Source organism: Puma concolor, chromosome D3 (assembly GCF_028749965.1).
Source record: "Puma concolor isolate L17-30 chromosome D3, mPumCon1.1.hap2, whole genome shotgun sequence".
Classification (NCBI taxonomy): Eukaryota; Metazoa; Chordata; class Mammalia; order Carnivora; family Felidae; genus Puma; species Puma concolor.
In genome coordinates this window covers 27,209,842-27,231,546 of record NC_141678.1, presented here as the reverse complement: position 1 = coordinate 27,231,546, position 21,705 = coordinate 27,209,842, and the positions used below count along the sequence as shown (strand labels likewise).

The window sequence follows — 21,705 nt, the reverse complement described above, 5'->3', positions numbered from 1 at the left end:
AAAAAATTTTAAACCAGAAACACATGAAATTAACAGATCATATTGGTGACATAAACACAGAGAAGAAATGTTTCATGTGACCTTGGAACATGGTCTTCTACTATCTATCCTTGATGGGATATGGCCTGAGGACATAAGGAACCACAAATAAATCCTTGCCCTTGTCCCAGAGACTTTTCCATAGTGTCTCATCTACGTCTAACTACTTTGGAAAATTGATCTGTAATAATCAACCACATGGATATACTGTTTTTAGCCTGTTTCCTATGTTGTAAATTCATTTCTTACTTTAAAAAGTTATATGCAAAAAATTTTTTGTGATGAAAGGTACACTTCCTGCTACTTCGGTTCCCTAATACTCCTCAATTTCAGGGCTTTCTTCTTTCTGGGTTATTCTAGGCATTTCCATGCAGTAGGTCACTCTTATATTTCCCACGGCGGGAGCATACATTACACCTGGTCCGTCCCACTCCTTTCCCCGACTGTATAGTATTCCACGTGCATGTTCCATTTTTGAACTGGCCCCCTGCTGATGGATGTTTAGATTGGTGCTGGAAGCAGTGGGCATCCTAATCTCTCCGTGTGTGCATACCTCATCTTCAGGTGTTTGAGTCTGTGGATGAAGTGGAGCAGGTGGAGGCAGAAGGCAGGTTGGAGGAGAGACAGCCCAAGATCCCCAACGGGAACCTGGTGAATGGCACCTGTTCCCCGGACTCCGGCCATCCGTCATCCCACAACTTCTCCTCGGGCCTCTCGGAGCCCTCGGAACCCAGCCTGAGCACGGAGGATGGCGTCATGGACGGCCAGCGGAATGCCCCTCTGGTGCTTCGACCTGGGGACAGCAGCGTGGATGACGGGCAGAGCAGTGAGGCCACCACCTCCCGGGATGAGGCCCCCCGCGAGGACCTGGCCGTGCAGGACAGCCTGGAGAGCGACCTCCTCGCCAACGAGAGCATGGACGAGTTCATGTCCCTCACTGGCAGCATGGACGTGGCCCTGCCCGGAAAGGAGGGGGCCGCGATGGAGGGCTGGGGAGACAGTGAGGTGGGGAAGCACAGCCGTGTGGACAGTGAGGACAACCTCTCAGAGGAGCCCGAGATGGAAAGTCTCTTCCCCGCCCTGGCCTCTCTGGCCGTGGCCACTTCTGCCAACAACGAGGCGTCCCCCGTGTCTTCCAGTGGCGTCACTTACTCTGTAAGTCACCAGGATTCTCCTGCACTTAATTTTCGTACCTAACAGCCGTGGGACGGTGGGTGTGTCCCACGAGCCTCAGTTTCCCAGAATGACCTCTGATCTGTTACATTTTCCCCATCACAGAGGCTGCACTGGAGAAGCCCTTCTGGGCAGACAGTATAGTATTTAAAGAACACAGGCTTGGGGTGCCTGGGTGGCGCAGTCGGTTAAGCGTCCGACTTCAGCCAGGTCACGATCTCGCGGTCCGTGAGTTCGAGCCCCGCGTCGGGCTCTGGGCTGATGGCTCAGAGCCTGGAGCCTGTTTCCGATTCTGTGTCTCCCTCTCTCTCTGCCCCTCGCCCGTTCATGCTCTGTCTCTCTCCCAAAAATAAATAAACATTGAAAAAAAAAATTAAAAAAAAAAATAAATAATTAAATAAATAAATAAATAAAGAACACAGGCTTTGCAGTCAAATCGTCCCGGGTTCAGTCCCAGCTGAGGCACCTCACTTTTTCTTTCTGAGTCTTAGTCTTCTATCAGTCGAGTACCTTCCTGCCTGAGCTGTTCTCAGAAGTAGGGAGTCCAGTCCTCTGTGCCTGATGTGCGGTGAGCTTTCCACCAATAGCAGCCTCGATGATGAGCATCTTGGGGTACACTCAGGTCCAACATCTTTTAAGTACTCCAGTTTACTTTGTTGCCAAAAAGTCCAAGCCAAAGGATGTCAACTGAATGGGAGGTTTTCTGAGCCAGGCACTGTGTATATCCATTTTCCTTTGAAGAACGTGTTATTTCTATGTAAGATATACATGCCCATAGTGTAAAGAGTGAAACAGACCAGGCTGAATACAAAACCCAGAAGTGCCCCCATCTGCCCCCATGTAGCCCTCCCCAGAGGCAATAGCAGTTACTCGTTCTGCCCAAATTACCTGGTGTTTACCCCCGTGTGTATAAATAACATACTTGTATTGCTACTTCCTGATCTTTTTCCTTTTTCTTTAGTTCCAGACATGAACGTTTCACCCCCACAGCCTCCCCAACACAAGGGACCCCTTCCCAGCCCCATCCATCCGCTGCAGTTACAATAATTTTAGTTCAATGACTATCTGTTGTTCACGCTAGTATAACGAAACAATGTATATACACCATGCAGTAAACTGTATTTGTTTTTCTTTCCTGCCAGAAAATTTTGTTTTCCCTGGATGTGTTTTCATTTCCTCATCTCTGTTTTCTTGTCCTGCGTTTGCTACATACGAATCATTAATTCGCTCCCCCCAGCCCCCCAAGCTCTGCCAGTTGTCTAAATCTCTTCTAGAACATTCCGAAACCTCAAGGTTTTCTGTTCATTTTGTATGCCTCAAGAATGCTCTCTGAGAGCCTCAGACCTTCCCCAGTCTTCTGCTCCTGGTGAATAGCTGTCGTCTTAGATTTTTTTTTTTCCTCCACCTTCATCTAGAAGTTACTTCTGCTCTTAGGTTATCCACCTGCATAAGATATAAACCTGGTGTGAGGCTGTTAATTATCCAGGGAGGTATATTTTATACTTCATTTGACACCTATGTTCAAGACAGGTAGTTGTCTTTAAGGCCCTAGATGTAAGTAGCTTTTTCTACCATTCCTTTACTGGGGATGTGGCTCTTGGGGATCCTGCCTTAATGCGTGAAAATCTCTTATTAGATTCCTTACCTTCAGGGAGAAGGATCCCCAAACCATTAAATCCAAGCTTCAGGTTTCCCAGTCTGGAAGCTTTCCTCAAGGCAAAAGCCAGATTTGGTATTTCTTGCCTTTGTGGTGAATTTTTGGCCTTTAATCGTTCCTCATTTTTCTTGCCATATCACTGAACCTTTTCCTCAGATGGGGGTCAAGGCAGCAAGCCCGGCATATGCCAGAACTGGACTCCTGTCCGCTTTCTCCGTCTTCCTGTCCAGTGTCCCGCGGGGGCGGTGGGTGCATCTCCAGCTAGTTCCAACCGTCGTGCACAGTGAGGAGAATTCGTCTTTGCAGCTTAGAGGATTGTTTTGTTTCATAAAAGGGAAAGAAAGAAAAAGGGACTGTCATCGTACAAAGTGAAAAGAGGCTTTCTCGGAAAACCACAAAAATGAAATCAAACGCCCACCTGGTCCGGGGAGAGGATGTTCTTTTCAGTGGCAGCAGGAGGGGGGTAGGAGGAGGGAGACTGTCTGGAACGCGACCTCTCTGTGAGGAGCTGGCGTGTAATTGTTCTCTCCGTCCCCTCCTGGGGGCCTGCAGCCGGAGCTCCTGGACCTGTACACCGTCAACCTGCACCGCATCGAGAAGGACGTGCAGCGCTGTGACCGCAACTACTGGTACTTCACGCCCGCCAACCTGGAAAAGCTGCGGAACGTCATGTGCAGGTGGCTGGGGGGCAGGGAGGGGCGGTGAGGTGGGGGGTGGGCTGCAGGGGAGCGGGAGGGGGTGGCAGAGGCGGGGGCTACGGAGAGCCCAGCCAGACCGCAGCCTCTGCCGTTGGCACCTTGCCCACCTGGCGATAAGGTGACCGTCCCAGTAATGATAATAATAGAGAGCATTCGTTAAGCACTTACTGTATACCAGGCACCACCCCAAGCCCTTTACTAACGTCATTTCACTTAGTCCTCACAACAAGCCTATGGGGCAAATATTATCCCATTTAACAGGTGAGGAAATGGAGGCCGAGGGGTACCATACTGCTCGGAGTCCCCCAGCTGGGCAGTGGCTGGACGGGAACTCTTGCCCACATCTCTCGGGCTCTAAAAACATCTGTGCTTTTCTTCCTTTTTCTTTCAGCCAAGATCTGGAGCTTCTTATTCTCATTACATACTAAATATGTTATTTCTTAAAATATGAAAGTAACTCAGGCATATTAAATACCTAGATCAACCAAGGAAACCAGAAGTTCCTAAGGTATAAAGAGAGACTGCTTTCCCTGTCCAGGTATCAGTGCCCCTCGCCTAAAAGAAACTACTGCTAAGGATTTAGTGAATGTCTTCCCAAGCCGCATATAGATGGAAAATGACATCATAGGTAGTATATTATATAACATGAGTGCATACGTGTTTTAATGTCTTCTTAATTTTACCTATGTAGGATTAATATTATATTTTTCTACCACTTGCTTCTTACGCTTAATGCATCCTGGGGGGCTCGGTCGGTTGAGCATCCGACTGTGCTTTCGGCTCAGGTCATGATCCCAGGGTTGTGGGATCGAGCCCCACATCAAGCTCTGCACTAAGCATGGAGCCTGCTTAAGATTCCCTCTCTCTCTCTCTCTCTCTCTCTCTCTCTCTCTCTCTCTCTCTCTCAAGTAAAATGAAAAAAAAATGCATCCTGGATGTCTTTCCATACTACTCTAACTCAGGGGTTCAGAAACTACTAGTATGGGGGCACCTGGGGGGCTCAGTCGGTTAAGTGTCCAACTTTGGCTCAGGTCATGATCTCACATTTTGTGGGTTTGAGTCCCATGTCGGGCTCTGTGCTGTCAGCACAGAGCCTGCTTCAGATCCTCTGTTCCCCTCTCTGCCCCTCCCCTCTGGCCCTCTGGCTCTCTGGCTCTCGCTCGCTCTTCTCTCTCTCTCTCTCTCTCTCTGTGTCAAAAATAAATAAACATTAAAAAAAAAGACCTGCTAGCACAGCCCACAAGCCAAATCCAGCCCCACCACCTGTTTTTGCAAATACAGTTTTCTTAGAACTCAGCCATGCCTGTTTGTTTGCATAGTATCTATGATTGCTTCTGCAGAGTTGAGTAGTTGAGACAGAACCTAGGCCTGCAAAGACAAAGCTAATTATCATCTGGACCTCCCAGGAAAGGTTTGCCAACCCCTGCTCTAACTCATTTTTATTAATAAGTACTACCTCGTAACTATTCTGTCTTACAGTCTCCCAAGCAATCAATCACTGCCTCTCCAGATTGAGTTGAGGAGACACAAATATAGTTTCAGTGTATGTGCTGCCTAAGCGAGCACAAGACACAAATATAATTAACTCTAATATATGTTACATTAAAATGAGAAGGTGCTGGGGGAGAAGGAAGGATAGACCGGCTTTTGCTGGGTTATGGCCTTGGGAAAAAGTGTGGAAGCCCACACAGGCGGGGACATGCAAGATGGCCCTTGGCAAAATTAGGAGAGACTGAACAAACCACCCGGCATACACGTACCCTGTGGTAAGGCCACCTGGGCTCAGATCCTGCCCTTGCCATGTATTCTTGGGTGTATGACACTACGCATGTCGCTTAGCTCTCTGCACCTCAGTCTCCTCATCTGTGAAATGGGATATGCCAGGACCTTCTGTGTGTGATTATTTTGAGAATTTCGTGGCGCAGTATATGTTTAGTGGCTGAGCATACAGTACATGCCCAGTAAATGGTAGTTACTGTTATTCAAGGGCAGATGGGAACTCCAGGCACAGAAGTGCTAGGGCCAGGCACCGGGGTGTGAGTGTGTGCCCGAAAGGAAGAAGTACTGGGAGACGATGGTGGGGCTGTGAAGATGCGGCGAAGACAGTGAGTGCCTTACACGCCCAGGGAAGGCGTTTGCACGTTGTCTCGCAGTGGGCAGCCTGTGAGGATGTGGTGGCCTCTTGGAGCTGGGCTTTAGGAAGGCCATCCTGGTGGCTGAGAATAGGATGTTTGAAGAGAGTGGGACTGGGGAAGGGGTGGAGGCAGGAGCCGAGGGAGTGAGTGGTCCAGGTAGGAATGGGGGGCTGTGGCAGGAAGGAGGAAGAGGACGGGGGGGTTGGAGAGACAGAGGTCGTAAGTGCCATCCTCAGGCCCATCGTCTCTCTCTTGTAGCTACATCTGGCAGCACATTGAGATCGGCTATGTCCAGGGCATGTGTGACCTCCTGGCTCCACTGCTGGTCATCCTGGATGACGGTGAGCATGTCCCCCCCCCCCCGCCACCCCAAGGCCAGGGGTGCACTTTCCTTCCCACTGCAGAGGAGGGGTTTAACCTTACTTTGTGACTCCCACTGCAGAGGAGGGGTTTAACCTTACTTTGTGACTCTGGTGAGTGCATCAAGGTCCTAGGGAAATAGAAAGGCTTGTTGTTCCATGTTAGTCCACACTTATCACCAGGTGCCCGACACCCAGCCAGGCCTTTGCTAGCCACTGATTGCACAGACATGAAGGGGAGCAAAGAAAAACCCACACCCAGATGTCTTCACTGATGAATTCTACCAAACACTTAAAGAAGAATTAATACCAGTTCTCCACAAGCTCTTCCAGAAAAACAATAGGAGGGACTACTTCCCAACTCATTCTATAAGGCCAGTCCTTATATGAAGACCCATTGGTACCTTGATACTAATATCAGACAAAGATATCACAAGAAAAGAAAACTACTGAGTGATGTCCTTGATGAATATAAAGACAAAAACCCTCAGCAAAACACTAGCAAACTGAATCTAGCAAGATCTAGAAGAGACTATATACCATAACCAAATGGGATTTATCCCAGGAAAACAAGACTGGTTCAATGAATGAAAATCAATCAGTATAATTCACCAGATTAATAGAATAAAGGACGAAAATGACACAATCATCTTAGTTAACAAAGAAATGGCATTTGACCAAATTCGACACCCTTTCATGTTAAAAACTCTCCACAAACTAGGAATCGAAGGAAATTTCCTGAGCACGATAAAAGGCACCCAAGGAAATCCTACAGCTTGTTCATACTCAATGGTGAAAAACTGGATGCTTTCCCCCAAGATCACGGATAAGACACAGATGTCCACTTTTGCCACAAAAGGTTCTAGACAGGACAATTAGGGAAGCAAAAGAAATAAAAGGTAGCCATACTGGAAAGGAAGTAAAACTATTTCTACTTGCAGAAGATCTGATTTTTATATACCGATAATCCTAAGGTATAAAAAATAATCTTAGAACTAATAAACAAGTTCAGCAAGGTTGCAAGATACAAGATACGTATACAAAAGTCACTTGTACGTCCATACATTTGCATTGAACAATGCAAAAACAAAATTAGGAAGGCATTTACATTTGTAATACTATCTAAAGGAAGACCCTTACGAATAAATTCAACAGAAGAAGTGGAAGCTTTGCAGGTTCAATTCCAGACTGCTGTAATACAGTGAATATTGCGATAAAGCGAGTCAAATGAAGTTTTTGGTTTCTGAGTGCATGTACAAGTCACGAGTACACTACCCTGTAGTCCGTTAAGTATGCAATAGCATTATGCCTAGACAAATAATGTTCATGCCTTAATTTAAAAATCCTTTATTGCTAAAAAATGGTAGCCGTCATCTGAGCTTTCGGCAAGTCATAATCACTGGTTACAGATCATCATAACAAATATAATAATGAAAAAGCTTGAAACGTTACAAGAATTATCAAAATGTGAAACAGAGACCCAAAGTGAGCAAATACTGTTTGCAAAATGACGCCGATGGACTTTCTCAATGCAGGGTTGCCACAAACCGTCAATTTGTAAAAAATGCAGTATCTGGAAAGTGCAATAAAATGAGGTATGCCTGTATGCCAAAACTGTAGAACATTGTTTAAAAAAAAAATTGAAGATCTAAATAAATGGAAAGACACCTCATGTTGGTGAGTCGGGAGACTTAGTACTGTTAAGATGGCAGAGTACTTTCCAAATTGATCTGGATTCGGTGTGTTCCCTATCAGCATCCCAGTTGCAGTTTTTGCACAAATGGGCAAGCTGACCCTAAAACTCATTTGAAAATGCAAGGGACCAGGAGTAGCAAAACCAGTTTTGAAAAAGGAGAAGATATTAGGGGACACACAGTTCCCAATTTCAAAACCTATTACAAAGTTACAGTAATAAAGAGAGTGTGGTAGTCCCACAGGGATAGACATGCAGATCAGTAGAATAGAACTGGCAGTCCAGAAATAAGCATTTCTGGAGTGCCTGGGTGGCTCAGTCGGTTGAGCACCGACTTTGGCCTAGGTCATGATCTCGTGGCTCGTGAGTTCAAGCCCCTCGTCGGACTCTGTGCTGACAGCTCGGAGCCTGGAGCCTGCTTCGGATTCTGTGTCTCCCTCTCTCTCTGCCCTTCCCCAACTCACACTCCGTCCCTCTCTCTCATAAAAATAAATAAACATTAAAAAATAGATCATAGACCTAAATATAAGAATGAAAACTACAAAATTGTAAGAAAACACAGGCGTACATCTTTGTGACCTTGGGTTTGTGTCCTTGGGTATTAAGCAATGGTTTCTTAGATATGACACCAAAAGAATAAAGCGACAAAATTAAAATTGAATGGGACTTGAACAGAATTTAAAACTGTTGTGCTTCAAAGGAAAATGAAGAGAGCCCAAAGAATGGAAGAAAATACTTGCAAATCACATACATCATACAGGGGACTTATATCCAAAATATGTAAAGGGGGGCACCCAGGTGGCTCAGTCGGTTAAGCCTGAGTCTCGATTTTGGCTCAAGTCATGCTCTCATGGTCGTGAAATGGAGCCCTACGTCGGGCTCCAGGCTGGGTGTGGAGCCTCCCTCTCCCTTTGCCCCTCCCCCACTCATGCTATATAAATAAATAAATAAATAAATAAATAAATAAATAAATAAATAAATAAATAAATGTAAAGCGCTTTTACAATTCAATAATGAAAAGATAAATAACCCAATTAAAAATTTCTCAACAGAATGAAAGACATACATGTAGCCAGTAAGCATATTAAAAGATGCTCAACATCTTTACTCGGTAGGGAAATGCAGATTAGAACCACAATGAGATTCCACTTCACGCCCACTAAATGGCTAGAATGGAAACAATGGAAAATATCAAGTGTTAGTGACAATATGAAGACATTGTCTCTGAGATTTTGAACCAGCAGTTTGGTTCCTAAGTATATCCCCAAGAGAAATGAAAACGCAGTGTTTGCACAAACACTCTGTGTGAGCATGTGCACAGCAGCGTTATTCACAATCGCCCCAAAGTGGAAACAACCCAAGTGTTAATCAGTGGATGCATGCATAACCAAAATGTGGTATAGCCCTGCAATGATAAAAAAAAAAAAAAAAAAAAAGAACGATTTGGCAAAAAGAAAAAAAAGAACGATTTGACACTTGCTATAGTGCGAAACCTGAAAGAGGCTCTGCTAAGTGAAAAAAGCCAGACACAAAAGGCCACATAGCATATGATTCCATTTATTGGAAATGTCCAGAAGAGGCAAATCTGTAGAGGCAAAATAGACTAATGGTTGACAGGGGCAGGGAGCGGGGGGGGGGGGTGGGCGGGGGGGTATGGGCCATGACTGCTGATGTGTGCAGGTGTCTTTTGGGGGTGATGGAAGCGTTCCCACCTTAGAGATGATGGTTGCACAATTCTGTGAACATGCTAAAAACCTGAGCTGTACATTTGAAATGGTGGATGTTATGCGATGTACATCTCAATAAGACTGTTAAATAAATGGGCAGCATAACTCCCTAGTCCTTAGACGTGGGTTGTACACAGTGACTTCCTTCCAAAAAGTTCCGCCTAGAAGGGGGTGCGGGCAGGAGGGAAACTGTGGTGGAGAAACCTAACACTGCGTCAGCCAGGTGACTGAAATCAGCATTAACAATCATAAATCATGTGGATGGCAGGTGCCCTTGACATGATGTGTTTAAAATGGCACATCACCCACGTGGTCTTTCGCTCAATAACCCCAAAAGCCAGTTTCATCGTGAGAACAACATCCAACAAATTCCAGTAGAGAAGCATCCCTTAGAATATGTGACAACCACTCTCACAACTGCCAAGGTCATCACAAACAAGGAAAGCCTGAGAAACTTCTATACCCGAAAGGAGCCCCAGGAGAGAGAACACCTGTGTGTAATGTGTTATCCTGGTTGGGTTCTTGGAACAGAAAATAAACAAAATTATGGAGTTTAGTTAATAATGTATCATCAGTGGGTTGTTAATTGTAACAAATGTAGTATACAAAAACTGTCCCTACTCCTTTCTCAACTTTTCTAGAAGTCTAAAACTGTTCTAAAAAAATCAAGTCTTTTTATTTAAAAAAATTTTTTTAATGTTTATTTATTTTTAAGAGAGACAGCATGAGCAGGGGACGGGAAGAGAGAGAGGGAGACACAGAATCCAAAGCAGGCTCCAGGCTCTGAGCTGTCAGCATAGAGCCCGACACAGGGCTCAAACCCATGAACCATGAGATCATGATCTGAGCCGAATTCGGACGCCTAACCAATTGAGCCACCCAGGCACCCGTGAAAAATAGTGTTTTTAAAAATGAATGAGGTCTTACTGTGCCTTGGGAAACCTTCCAGTCTAGTGTAACATTCTCCAGAGTTACCAGGTATTAAGAGAAAAAAAAAAAAGGTATCATTTTCAAATAAAGTTTTCTAAACGCTGGCTCATAAACAATATGAAACAGGTTTCTTTATTGCAGGACTTCTCAGAGCCTTTACTTTTCAATATATGTAGTCACTCTCTAGCATTTCCCAGAGTTATTGGACTCTTTCTCTGCATAATGCCTGTCAGCGCCTTTCCAGTATTGACAATTGCTGTTTTAATCCAGTGATTCCCAGACTTGAGAATTTCATGAACTGGTAGAATTTTGAAAAAGAAAAAAAAAAGTTTGGGGACCAAGAAAACATCATCAACTTTTTATTAGAGCAAATTAGGGATCTTTAATTACTTTCTTTTATTTTTTTATACATTAAATGTTTATTGAGCTTAAAATCCATAAAACCCCCAAACTAAATAATGTAAATGTCCAACAAGAAAAGAATAGATAAATTGTGCTCTAGTCATACAATGGAATACCAGTCAGCAATACACATGCATGAACTAATACACTAAAGCATCTAAAAGTATATATACTGGGGCGCCTGGGTGGCTCAGTCAGTTGAGCGTCCAACTTCGGCTCAGGTCGTGATCTCGCGGTCTGTGAGTTCGAGCCCCGTGTCGGGCTCTGTGCTGACAGCTCGGAGCCCGGAGCCTGCTTCGGATTCTGTGTCTCCCTCTCTCTCTGCCCCTCCTCTGCTCATGCTCTCTCTCTCTATCTCGCTCTCTGTTAAAAATAAATAAACATTAAAAAAATTTTTTTTAAGTATATATACTGAGTGGAAGACGCTACAGATAAATACATACTTGATTATTCCCTTCATAAAGTTCTAGAAGAAGGAATAGGATGCTGACATACAGAGTTGAAGGAAAGAGATCGCAGATGGTACCAATTGGCAACTAGGGATCTTTTAAAAAAAGAGCATCTGGTATCACCATTATTTCCTAAAAGAAAGGCTATTTCAACCCTCCAAGGAGGGAAGTATGTATTTAGATTGCAGAACATCCCCTGAAGTGCAGTACGCTAACACTCCATCGTCTCTGTGTTTGTCCTTCGGCTGTGGGTTTCAAGAACCAGCTTGGAGCCTTCGACCTTGGGATCACCTTGGGAGCTTGGGGTTCCTTGGGCAGTGGCAGCATTGGCCGTTTCTGCTGTGCTCTTTCCCCAGAGGCCCTGGCCTTCAGCTGCTTCACGGAGCTCATGAAGAGGATGAACCAGAACTTTCCCCACGGGGGCGCCATGGACACGCACTTTGCCAACATGAGGTCGCTGATCCAGGTTTGACCCAGTCCCGTTCAACAGTATAACTTATTCCAGCTCAGCCTGATGGACCCCAAATCAACCTCAGAGCCACACTTAGTTAATGCAGCACAAGCCAGTTCATTCCATTTTGTTCATCCCATCGTTCGTTCATGGACATTTGGGTGGTTTCCACTCTTTGGCTCTCGTGGATTGTGCTGCTGGGAAGATTCGCTTACAGGTTTTTATGTGGACAGATGTTTTCATTTCTCTTGGTGATGCACTCAGGAGTGAGGTGACAGCTGCACCGTGTTACGTTCCCACCGGCCACGTGCCGGAGTCCCAGCTTCTCTCCTTCCTCACTGACACTCGGTTGTCCATCATTTTGGTTCTTGCCATCCTAGCGCGTGTGCAGTGGTGTCTCATTACGGTTTAGATTCGCATTTTCCTGATTCATCCCACTGAGCATCTGTCATGTGCTTTGTGGATCTTTACCTGCAGGTCTTTAGAGAAGTCACTGGGGTTGACTTGGGCTGGGTTGATTTTCACTTCAAATCTTCTGCCCGTTTTTTAGCTCCACCTGGTTGTAGGGGCTGTAGTGGGGTCCGGTATGAGGATGTGCCCTCATTCTGTCCCCTCTGGTCCAGCCTCTTGCTGGGAGGCTGATGCCAACCTTTTCTCCCACTGGCAGATTCTGGACTCCGAGCTCTTTGAGTTGATGCATCAGAACGGGGACTACACTCACTTCTACTTCTGCTACCGCTGGTTCCTGCTGGATTTCAAGCGAGGTATGGACTTCAAACTGGGGTCTTGTTCCCAGAGTCTTGGCAGCAGACCCTCAGGGAACAGGTACCGAGGAGGCGAGGGCGGGGGTGTTGCAGCAGAGCCAGAGGAAGAGAGTAACACCCAGTTATCACGCTGTGACTGTTGGCTCGCCTGCCTTATTTCTCAGTGACACCGCGCAGTAGGTATTGTTACTGGAGCAGGATTCTCGCACAGAGAGTCGTGACACCCAGACTTTTCTTTCCAGGAAGCAGCTTTATTCCCGCCGGCACCGCTCAGTTGGGTTCGTACCCGAAGAACCGAGCCTCGAACGCCACGTGGCGTAGTTTTTTTTTTAATATATGTTTCACCTCTGTGTCTCCCATACGTGGGAACACACAAACATGCGGTCAGATTAAGGGGTCTCATGTCACAAGGTCGTGAGGGATGTTGTCATGTACGCACATTAGCCAGGTTACCTTGAGGTTTTTTGTCCTTCCTTAGGGAGGGGACCCCGCCACGTTACAGTCCCCATTTTACAGATGGGGAAGCCAAGGCTGAAAATCGAATTCAGAGGTAGGACCGGCAGAGCCAGGATCTTAGGCCGCCTCTGTCTAGCCCCCAAGCCCAGTTAGTTCCCTTCCATTCTATTCTGCCGCCTTTCAGAGACCAGGTGCCCCGAAGCTCACGCAGCATGGTGCACATGTGACTTGGAAATGACGTGGGGCACAGCACACTGCTATTGTGCAGAGTCGGAGTGATGCTCATAAGAGTATCTACCCTGCGGGAAGGCGTTTTTAACGCGCCGGGCAGTGTGTGCTGAGCCATTTGTATGTATTATCTTTGCAAGCCTCACCCCACGTACAGAGGAGGAGAGAGAGAGGCTCTTGGTAGAGGCTTGGGCTAGCCCAAGGTCACCTTGCCAGCAAGTGGTGGGGCTGGATTCAGACTGAGTTTAGTGGACATAGGAAGCCTTGCTCTCAACCATTGCTCTCTCCAGTTTCTTGACTAGCCCCAGAGGCAACAGCCAGCTCTGCATTTGTACAGGAGTAAGAGAATACACCCCTGGGTGCTAAGGAGATACAAGGTGCAGGGAGAAAAAGGGGATGCTAGTCAAAGGGCAGGGACAGGTCGGTGTAAATCAGACCTGATTATGCCGGGTTCCTCCCCTTCCAGAAGCTGGAAACTTACATCCCCCCTAGTCTGCATAACCTCCTCTACAGATGGGGAAAACGGAGGCTTCCGACGGTCAAATGACAGAGTCTGGGTCTCCTACCTCCTGACCTGAGTTCTGCCTGCTCTCTGCAGTGCTAGGACAGAAGTGAAGGAAGGACACAGCTGGCCTGGGATTTTCCCAGAGGGAGGGCAGCACCGTGAGCTCTGTGGCTGACCCTCTCCCCACGCATGTGCGTACTGGTGTCTCACGCAGAACTTGTCTACGATGACGTCTTCTCTGTCTGGGAGACCATCTGGGCAGCCAAGCACGTCTCGTCCACCCACTACGTCCTGTTCATCGCGCTGGCTCTGGTGGAGGTCTACCGTGACATCATCTTGGAGAACAATATGGATTTCACAGACATCATCAAATTCTTTAACGGTACCCACATGACTACGGTGTCATCTGAGGGGTGCAGGCTTCTGACAGGCCCCTTCGTGGGGCCTCGGAGGGGATATAGGGGGGTTCCGCCCACTTCTTATGTCTATTTCCAAATGGAGGGGTTGACATCTTGTAACACTGAGAATGCATTTTTCTCAAGAATCTAGCAGAAGGAGCATGAATGTTGAAATAAGGCTCAGGGGCAAACCCTGGCTCTCCCACCAGCCAGCTATGCCCACAGATAAGCCGTTTCCCATCTGCTTCTTCATCTGTAAAATGGAATAAGAGCGTCTGCTTCGGAGGGTTGATATGTACAAAAGCAGGCATGGGAAGGCATTTGAAGTGGCATGAGAAGGGCACAGTCATTGAAACCAGACGGATAATGGATTCTGATCCCAGCCACTTGGGTGCTGTGTGACTTTGGGCCACTGACTTTATGTCTCTGGGCTTCAGATTCCTTGAGGTAGAATGCTACTAACACCTCCCTCACAGAGATGTTCGGACAATTAAATGAGACAACATGGATAAAGCCTATCACATGATACCCAGCTCATATGAGGGGCCCCATAGCTGGAAGCTATTGCTACTGTTATCACTATTAAAATTTTTTTAAGAATAAGGGGTGTCTGGGTGGCTTAGTCAGTTAAGTATTTGACTTCAGCTCAGGTCATGATCTTGGGGTCTGTGAGTTCGAGCCCCACATCAGGCTCTGTGCTGACAGCTTGGAGCCTGCTTCAGATTCTGAGTCTCCCTCTCTCTCTGCCCTTTCCCCGCTTGGTGTCTCTCTCTCTCTCTCTCTCTCTCTCTCAAAACCAAACATTAAAAAATATTTTTTTAATGTTTTAAGACAAAAAAAAATTTTTTTTAAAGAGGGAGGGCGCCTGGCTGGCTCAGTCGGTAGAGCATGAGACTCTTGATCTCAGGGTCATGAGTCCCAGCCCCACATTGGACGTGGAGGCTTCTTAAAGATTAAAAAAAAATTTTAATTTTTTAAAACCTGAAGCAAAAGAAGGAAGAAAAAAAAAGCCACCTTTGACCTTACCCCAGAAACATGATTTTTCTTTAATAAGCTTTTTATTTTGGAATAACTGTAGATTTACAGAGAAGTTGCAGATATAGTACAAAGAATTCCTGCCCTCCTTCACTCAGCCACCCCTCGGGTCTCTGCGTTGCCCGGTCCTAGAACTTTTCTCACGACTAAGAAATTAACATCGGTACATTACTATTAATGAAACTACAGACTTTGATTTCGCCTGATGCCCTTTTTCTGCTCCAACATTTTCCAACCCAAGAAACCACATGGCATTTAGTGGGTTCAATAGAAAACCTTTTTTTCCCCTCTCATCTTTTCCAGTCATGTATTTGTTACCATCACAGAATCCAATTGTATCCCATTTTTTCCACTTAATACTTTAAATTTTTAATTTTTTTTAATGTTTACTTATTTTTGAGAGAGAGAGAGAGAGACAGAGCTCAAGAGGGGAAGGGCCGGAGAGAGAGGGAGACAGAATCAGAAGCAGGTTCCAGGCTCCAAGCTGTCAGCACAGAGCCCGACGCGGGGCTCGAATTCACGAACCACGAGATCATGACCTGAGCAGAAGTCGGACACTTAACCGACTGAGCCACCCAGGGGCCCCTCATTTAATACTTTAACAAGTGTCTTCCATTTAATCATTTTTTAAGGCTGTCGAGTGTCCCTATAGCCACTGTCTGCAACATAAGGAACCATCCCTATTGTTGGGTAGCTAGATTGTTTTCAGTTTGAGGGTGTGATTGAGAAAACAAAGTGCCCTTTATGCCTCTATAAAATTTTCACAGCACCCCAGGCCAAAAGTTCCATTTAGCAAGTAGTTAGATCCAAACCACTTGATAACTATTTATATCCCAACAACTTAGCAGCTGTTTGCAAAAATGATAACTGTTGGTCCAAAGAAAATAATATCTTTATGTCATTCTCTTTTTTTGTAAGTTTATTTACTTATTTTTGAGGGAGACAGAGACACCACGAGTGTGAGAGGGGCAGGGAGAGAGGGAGATTCCAAAGCAGGCTCCGTGCGGTCAGCACAGAGCCAGACACAGGTCTCAAACTCACAAAACTGATTTCATGACCTGAGCCGAAAGAAACCAAGAGTCAGATGCTCAACCGACTGAGCCACCCAGGCGCCTCTCTATGTCATTCTTAAATAAGCACAACAATTAATGGGATATGTGCACCTGTTTGGCATTGCACAGCTTCTCAAACACTGGAACCAGATTAGACACCCTCACCTTCATGTATTTCCTGTTTCACAGTGATTTTCTTACGGTTTTTGCTTTTTCTCAAACTTGCTTAACTGCTTACAGAAAACCTAGCGTTACAAAGATATGAAGTCATTGATAGGCATGTAGGGCAACGTGTGACCTCCCAGATGCTACCAGTTTATGTGGTGTTGAACAGATATGGAATATCATTATGTTTCCCTCACAACGTACAGAAGTGGCACCCTGGGGTACCTTGGTAGCCAGTTTGGGAACCATGGTCTTAAGGCCCTTTTTTTTTTTTTTCATCCAGTAAATGATTTTTTTTTTAAGTTTTATTTGCTTATTTTGAGAGAGAAAGAGAGAGAGAGAGAGAGTGTGTGTGTGTGTGTGTGTGTGTGTGTGTTTGTATGTGTGCACGCAGGGAGGGGTAGAGAGAGGAAGAGAGAGAGAAGCCCAAGCAGGGTCCGCACTGTGAGCACAGAGCCTGATGCAGGGCTTGAACTCATGAACTGTGAGATCATGATCTGAACCAAAACCAAGAGTTGGACACTCAACTGACTGAGCCACCCAGGCGCCCCAATCCAATAAATGATTTCTTTATGATAAACGTCTAGGTTTAGGATTATTCTGCTTTCAAGATCCGATTGTTTTATGTGGCTCGCTATTTATTTATTTATTTATTTATTTATTTAGTATTGGCTACATTTTTATTTAGCATTTAGTATACAATATATAATATTTAATATAGTATAAGTATAGTATTGTCAAAGTCACTAGGCATTTCCACTTTTATATATATGTGTGTGTGTATATATATAATTTATTGTCAAACTGGTTTCCATAAAACACCCAGTGCTCATCACAACAGGTGCCCTCTTCAATGCCCATCACCCACCCTCCCCTCTCCCACACCCCCCATCAACCCTCAGTTTGTTCTCAGTATTTAAGTTTTTTATGGTTTGCCTCCCTCTCTCTCTGTAACTTTTTTTCCCCCTTCTCCTTCCCCCTGGTCTTCTGTTAAGTTTCTCAGGATCCGCATATAAGTGAAAACATATGGTATCTGTCTTTCTCTCTATGACTTATTTCACTCAGAATAACCCTCTCCAGTTCCATCCATGTTGCTACAAATGGCCAGATTTCATTCTTTCTCATTGCCAAGTAGTATTCCATTGTATATATAAATCCAGTCGTCAGTTGATGGACATTTAGGCTCTTCCCATAATTTGGATATTGTTGAGAGTGCTGCTATAAACATTGGGGTGCAAGTGCCCCTATGCATCAGCACTCCTGTATCCCTTGGGTAAATTCCTAGCAGTGCTATTGCTGGGTCATAGGGTAATTCTATTTTTAATTTTTTGAGGAACCTCCACACTGTTTTCCAGAGCGGCTGTACCAGTTTGCATTCCCACCAACAGTGCAAGAGGATTCCCATTTCCCCACATCCTGTCCAGCATCTGTAGTCTCCTGATTTGTTTATTTTAGCCACTCTGATTGGCGTGAAGTGGTATCTCAGTGTGGTTTGATTTGTATTTCCCTGATGAGGAGCGACATTGAGCATCTTTTCATGTGCCTGTTAGCCATCTGGATGTCTTCTTTAGAAAAGTGTCTATTCATGTCTTCTGCCCATTTTCTTCATGGGATTATTTGTTTTTCAGGTGTGGAGTTTGGTGAGTTCTTTATAGATTTTGGATACTAGCCCTTTGTCTGATAGGTGACTTGCAAATATCTTTTCCCATTCCATCGGTTGCCTTTTAGTTTTGTTGATTGTTTCCTTTACAGTGCAGAAGCTTTTTATCTTGATGAGGTCCCAGTAGTTCATTTTTGCTTTTAATTCCCTTGCCTTTGGAGATGTGTCAAGTGCGAAATTGCTGCGGCTGAGGTCAAAGAGGTTGTTGCCTGCTTTCTCCTCTAGGGTTTTGATGGTTTCCGGTCTCACAGTCAGGTCCTTCATCCATGTTGAGTTTATTTTTGTGAATGGTGTAAGACAGTTCTCTAGTTTCAACCTTCTGCATGTTGCTGTCCAGTTCTCCCAGCACCATTTGTTAAAGAGACTGTCTTTTTTCCATTGGATATTCTTTCCTGCTTTGTCAAAGATGAGTTGGCCATACATTTGTGGGTCCAGTTCTGGAGTCTTTGTTCTATTCCATTGGTCTATGTGTCTGTTTTCGTGCCAATACCATACTGTCTTGATGATTACAGCTTTGTAGTAGAGGCTAAAGTCTGGGATTGCGATGCCTCCCGCTTTGGTCTTCTTCTTCAATATTACTTTAGGGGTGTCTGGGTGGTTCAGTCAGTTAAGCGTCCGACTTCGGCTCACGTCATGATCTCACGGTTCATGGGTTCGAGCCCCGCGTTGGGCTCCGTGCTACCAGCTTGGAGCCTGGATCCTGCTTCGGATTCTGTGTCTCCCTCTCTCTCTGCCCCTCCCCTGCTCATACTCTCTCTCTCTCTCAAAAATGAATAATAAAGACTAAAAAAAAATTTTTTTTAAATATTACTTTGGCTATTTGGGGTCTTTCGTGGTTCCATACAAATTTTAGGATTGCTTGTTCTAGCTTCGAGAAGAATGCTGGTGCAATTTTGATTGGGATTGCATTGAATGTGTAGATTGCTTTGGGTAGTATTGACATTTTAACAATATTTATTCTTCCAACCCATGAGCACGGAATGTTTTTCCATTTCTTTGTATCTTCTTCAGTTTCCTTCATAAGCTTTCTATAGTTTTCAGCATACAGATCTTCGACATCTTTGGTTAGGTTTATTCCTAGGTATTTATGTGGCACTTAATAAAATTTTTTTTTTGCTCCCCCCTCTCCTGTTGCTTCCTTCTTTTGTATCTTTTAACACCTGCCATGTGCCCAGCATGGTTTTCTCAAAAGGTTCCCAGTCATCGTGTTTACACGAGGCAAGGCGAGTGGGAAGATGTAACTCTTTTCAAGCACTGTGAGCCAACATCATGTCGTTTGATCTCACGGCAGCCTCGTGAAGTAGATGCTGTTGCAATCCCCATTTTACAGATGAGGAAACTAAGGCCCAGAGATGCAGGCCTTCTCCAAAGTGTCTGCTTCTGGAACTCCTCTGGAGATGATGCCAGATGAGGAGGAGGAGGATGCCCCAGGGACACCCCCCCTCCCTTCTAGAAGGTGCAAGTGACCTAAGGATGGACACAGAAGGAGGCTCATGAGATTTTTGCCTTCTGCTCTTTCAGAAATGGCTGAGCGGCACAACACCAAACACGTCCTGAAGCTGGCCCGGGACCTCGTGTACAAGGTGCAGACTCTGATTGAGAACAAGTGAGGGCCACCTCACCCCGGCCCTGTCAGCCGTGCCACCACCCACCTGTCCAGCCCGCTTTTCCTCCCGGCTGCCCCGGGAGCGAGGTCCTGGTGTCTGTTCATGAGCATGGACTTCTGTGCAGAGAGAAGCTGCCCCAACTTTGGCCGCCAGGCAGGTGGGGTCGAGGGTTTGCCCCTTGAGTTCAGCCTTACGTTTTCCTGTTTGACCAAAGATTGTCCAAGTCTGGGATTTCTCCCTTGTGGGAGTTGGGGTACGTCAGTGGATGGAGGGAACAGTTTCGTTTGTGGTCTCCAGAATGGTTGCCTCTCTCTTATTCTGTCCCAACCCCTCCAAACTGTTCCGTCAGGGGAGACTTGGAGAAGTTTTTCTTGGGGAACTAGTGTAGGAGAGGTCTGTGGGGCTATCTCTATACTCTGAAAGGGGCCTCTGGAGATGTCCCAGAACATGGCCGGCAGGCAGGCTTGGAGCAGTTTCTGCACCTCCCTCGGCGCTGTTGACAGGGTGCTGGGTGAACCGTCTTCTGAGAGGGGTCGTCCTGTGCATTGTTGGAAGGTAAGCGGCATCGCTGGCCTCTGCCTGCAAGATGCCAGTAGCGCCCCCTCCCCAACCCAGCTGTGACAACCCGAAGGGTTTGCAGCTTTGCCACATGTCCCCACTGGAGAACCAGTGGCGTAGAGGAGGGGCTGCAAGTGTATCTCCTTCCCCCCCCCTTTTGTTTAACCACCTGCTCCTGAGGCTCTCTCCCACTTAGAAAAGGCACACAGGAGTCCACATCTCTCTCGGGACCTGGATTCTGTTTGTTGTGGTCTCTCATTTTTTTTCTCCTCCACCTGACCCCAGGAGAGACTTCTTTCCTTCTTTTCAAGAAAGCCTCTCCCTGAGAGGCTCCCCGGAGAGGGAGGGAAGGGCGGAAGGGCGGAACAGTGAGAAGTGTGGTAGGTGTGAGTTAGCCGAGGTCCCGCCCAAAGCCCTCCAGGCAGGGTGGAGTCCACATCCCTTTCTTCACCTCCTAGGGAAGATCTCGCCTCTCCTTCTGCACTTTGGGTCTGATGCTCCAGAAGTTTGGAAGGTGTGTGTGAGTGGCCGCCACTTCAAGGGAGGTGGGGGAAGCTGGCTTTTCCCTAGGTGCCTTTGATCACTCAGGACAAAGGAAGAACAGGAAGGCAGAGGTCCGCCAGAGTAGACTGTGATGGGTGTTTTCCTTGGAAAATATGCTGATGAACTGGCCCCCGGAACATGGATGGCTAAGTCTGGAAGTGGTCCCCTCCGCGTCTTCACACAAAGGGTCGCCAGTCACAAACAGACCCCGAGTTAGCTGGTTCACCCTGCCTACCTGTCCTTTGATAGAGCAGTCCTGCCAGCTCTTTTCTGAGAACACACGTGGGAGAAACAGAGTCAGGTTGGAAGGCTCCTCCCCAGAATGGAAGGTAGGATTTTGGAGAGGGGAGGAGACTCATAAGCACAAGGAAGCATTCACAGAGAGGGTACATTAGTCCTCTGTCCTGAGCAAACCAGGAGGGGGAGGAACCCCTACCCTGCGTGCTTGTGAAGGCTCGCCCCTGGGCCCCAGTGCCTTCAACTGCATCCCAACCCCCCAGTCTCCCACGTGGGGCCTCCTGAGCAGGACGGACAAGACCTAAGTGTCCCTTGCCTCTGAAGAATGTTCTCTGTGAAAATTGCACCTCCTGGCTCTGGTCCCCACCTTCCCAAGACGAGGAAAACACGTCCAGATCAAAGTTTTCCTTGCCACTCTCAACTCTTCGTTACAGAGGACATTATTTTAGCAAGACCCAGGTCCCAGACCTTCCGATTCTGATTTATTTTTCTCGACAGACTAGTCCCAAAGTATAGCACACAATCTCTTCTCCGCCTTCTCTCGTGGTGTTCCAGAGAAGTGTCCGTGGTTGTGATTTGGAACAACTCCTATTTGTTCAGCTTACGGTGTTTATTTTGGTCTCCGTACATCGTGCGTCTTTGTGTCTGGGAATCGAGTGCGTGGGAGTCATTCTGTCCGTGGAGTGCCCTCCTCCTTCTCTCAGTGTTGCCAACATATCTTGTAACTGTTTACTAAAGAGTTGTGTCTATATAGAGAGAAAATATATATAAACAGAGAAATGTG

At 46.2% G+C, this 21,705-nt stretch overlaps 1 protein-coding gene across 10 annotated transcripts in view; it reads left to right on the top strand.

Moving 5' to 3' along the window:
* Nucleotides 1–21,705, top strand: part of SGSM1 (small G protein signaling modulator 1) — a 96,156-nt gene extending 74,451 nt beyond the window's left edge. For 7 of the 10 annotated variants that reach the window (XM_086682209.1, XM_086682210.1, XM_086682214.1 and 4 more), the window contains 7 exons: nt 604–1,194; nt 3,422–3,546; nt 5,961–6,043; nt 11,619–11,728; nt 12,381–12,477; nt 13,881–14,048; nt 19,498–21,705. In XM_086682209.1, coding sequence (XP_086538335.1) covers nt 604–1,194; nt 3,422–3,546; nt 5,961–6,043; nt 11,619–11,728; nt 12,381–12,477; nt 13,881–14,048; nt 19,498–19,586 — 1,263 coding nt within the window. In that variant the 3' untranslated portion in view covers nt 19,587–21,705. Of the gene's footprint in view, nt 1–603; nt 1,195–3,421; nt 3,547–3,958; nt 4,468–4,907; nt 4,979–5,960; nt 6,044–11,618; nt 11,729–12,380; nt 12,478–13,880; nt 14,049–19,497 lie in introns of those variants that run through there. The other 3 variants (XR_015242389.1, XR_015242390.1, XM_086682216.1) reach the window with 3 other exon arrangements.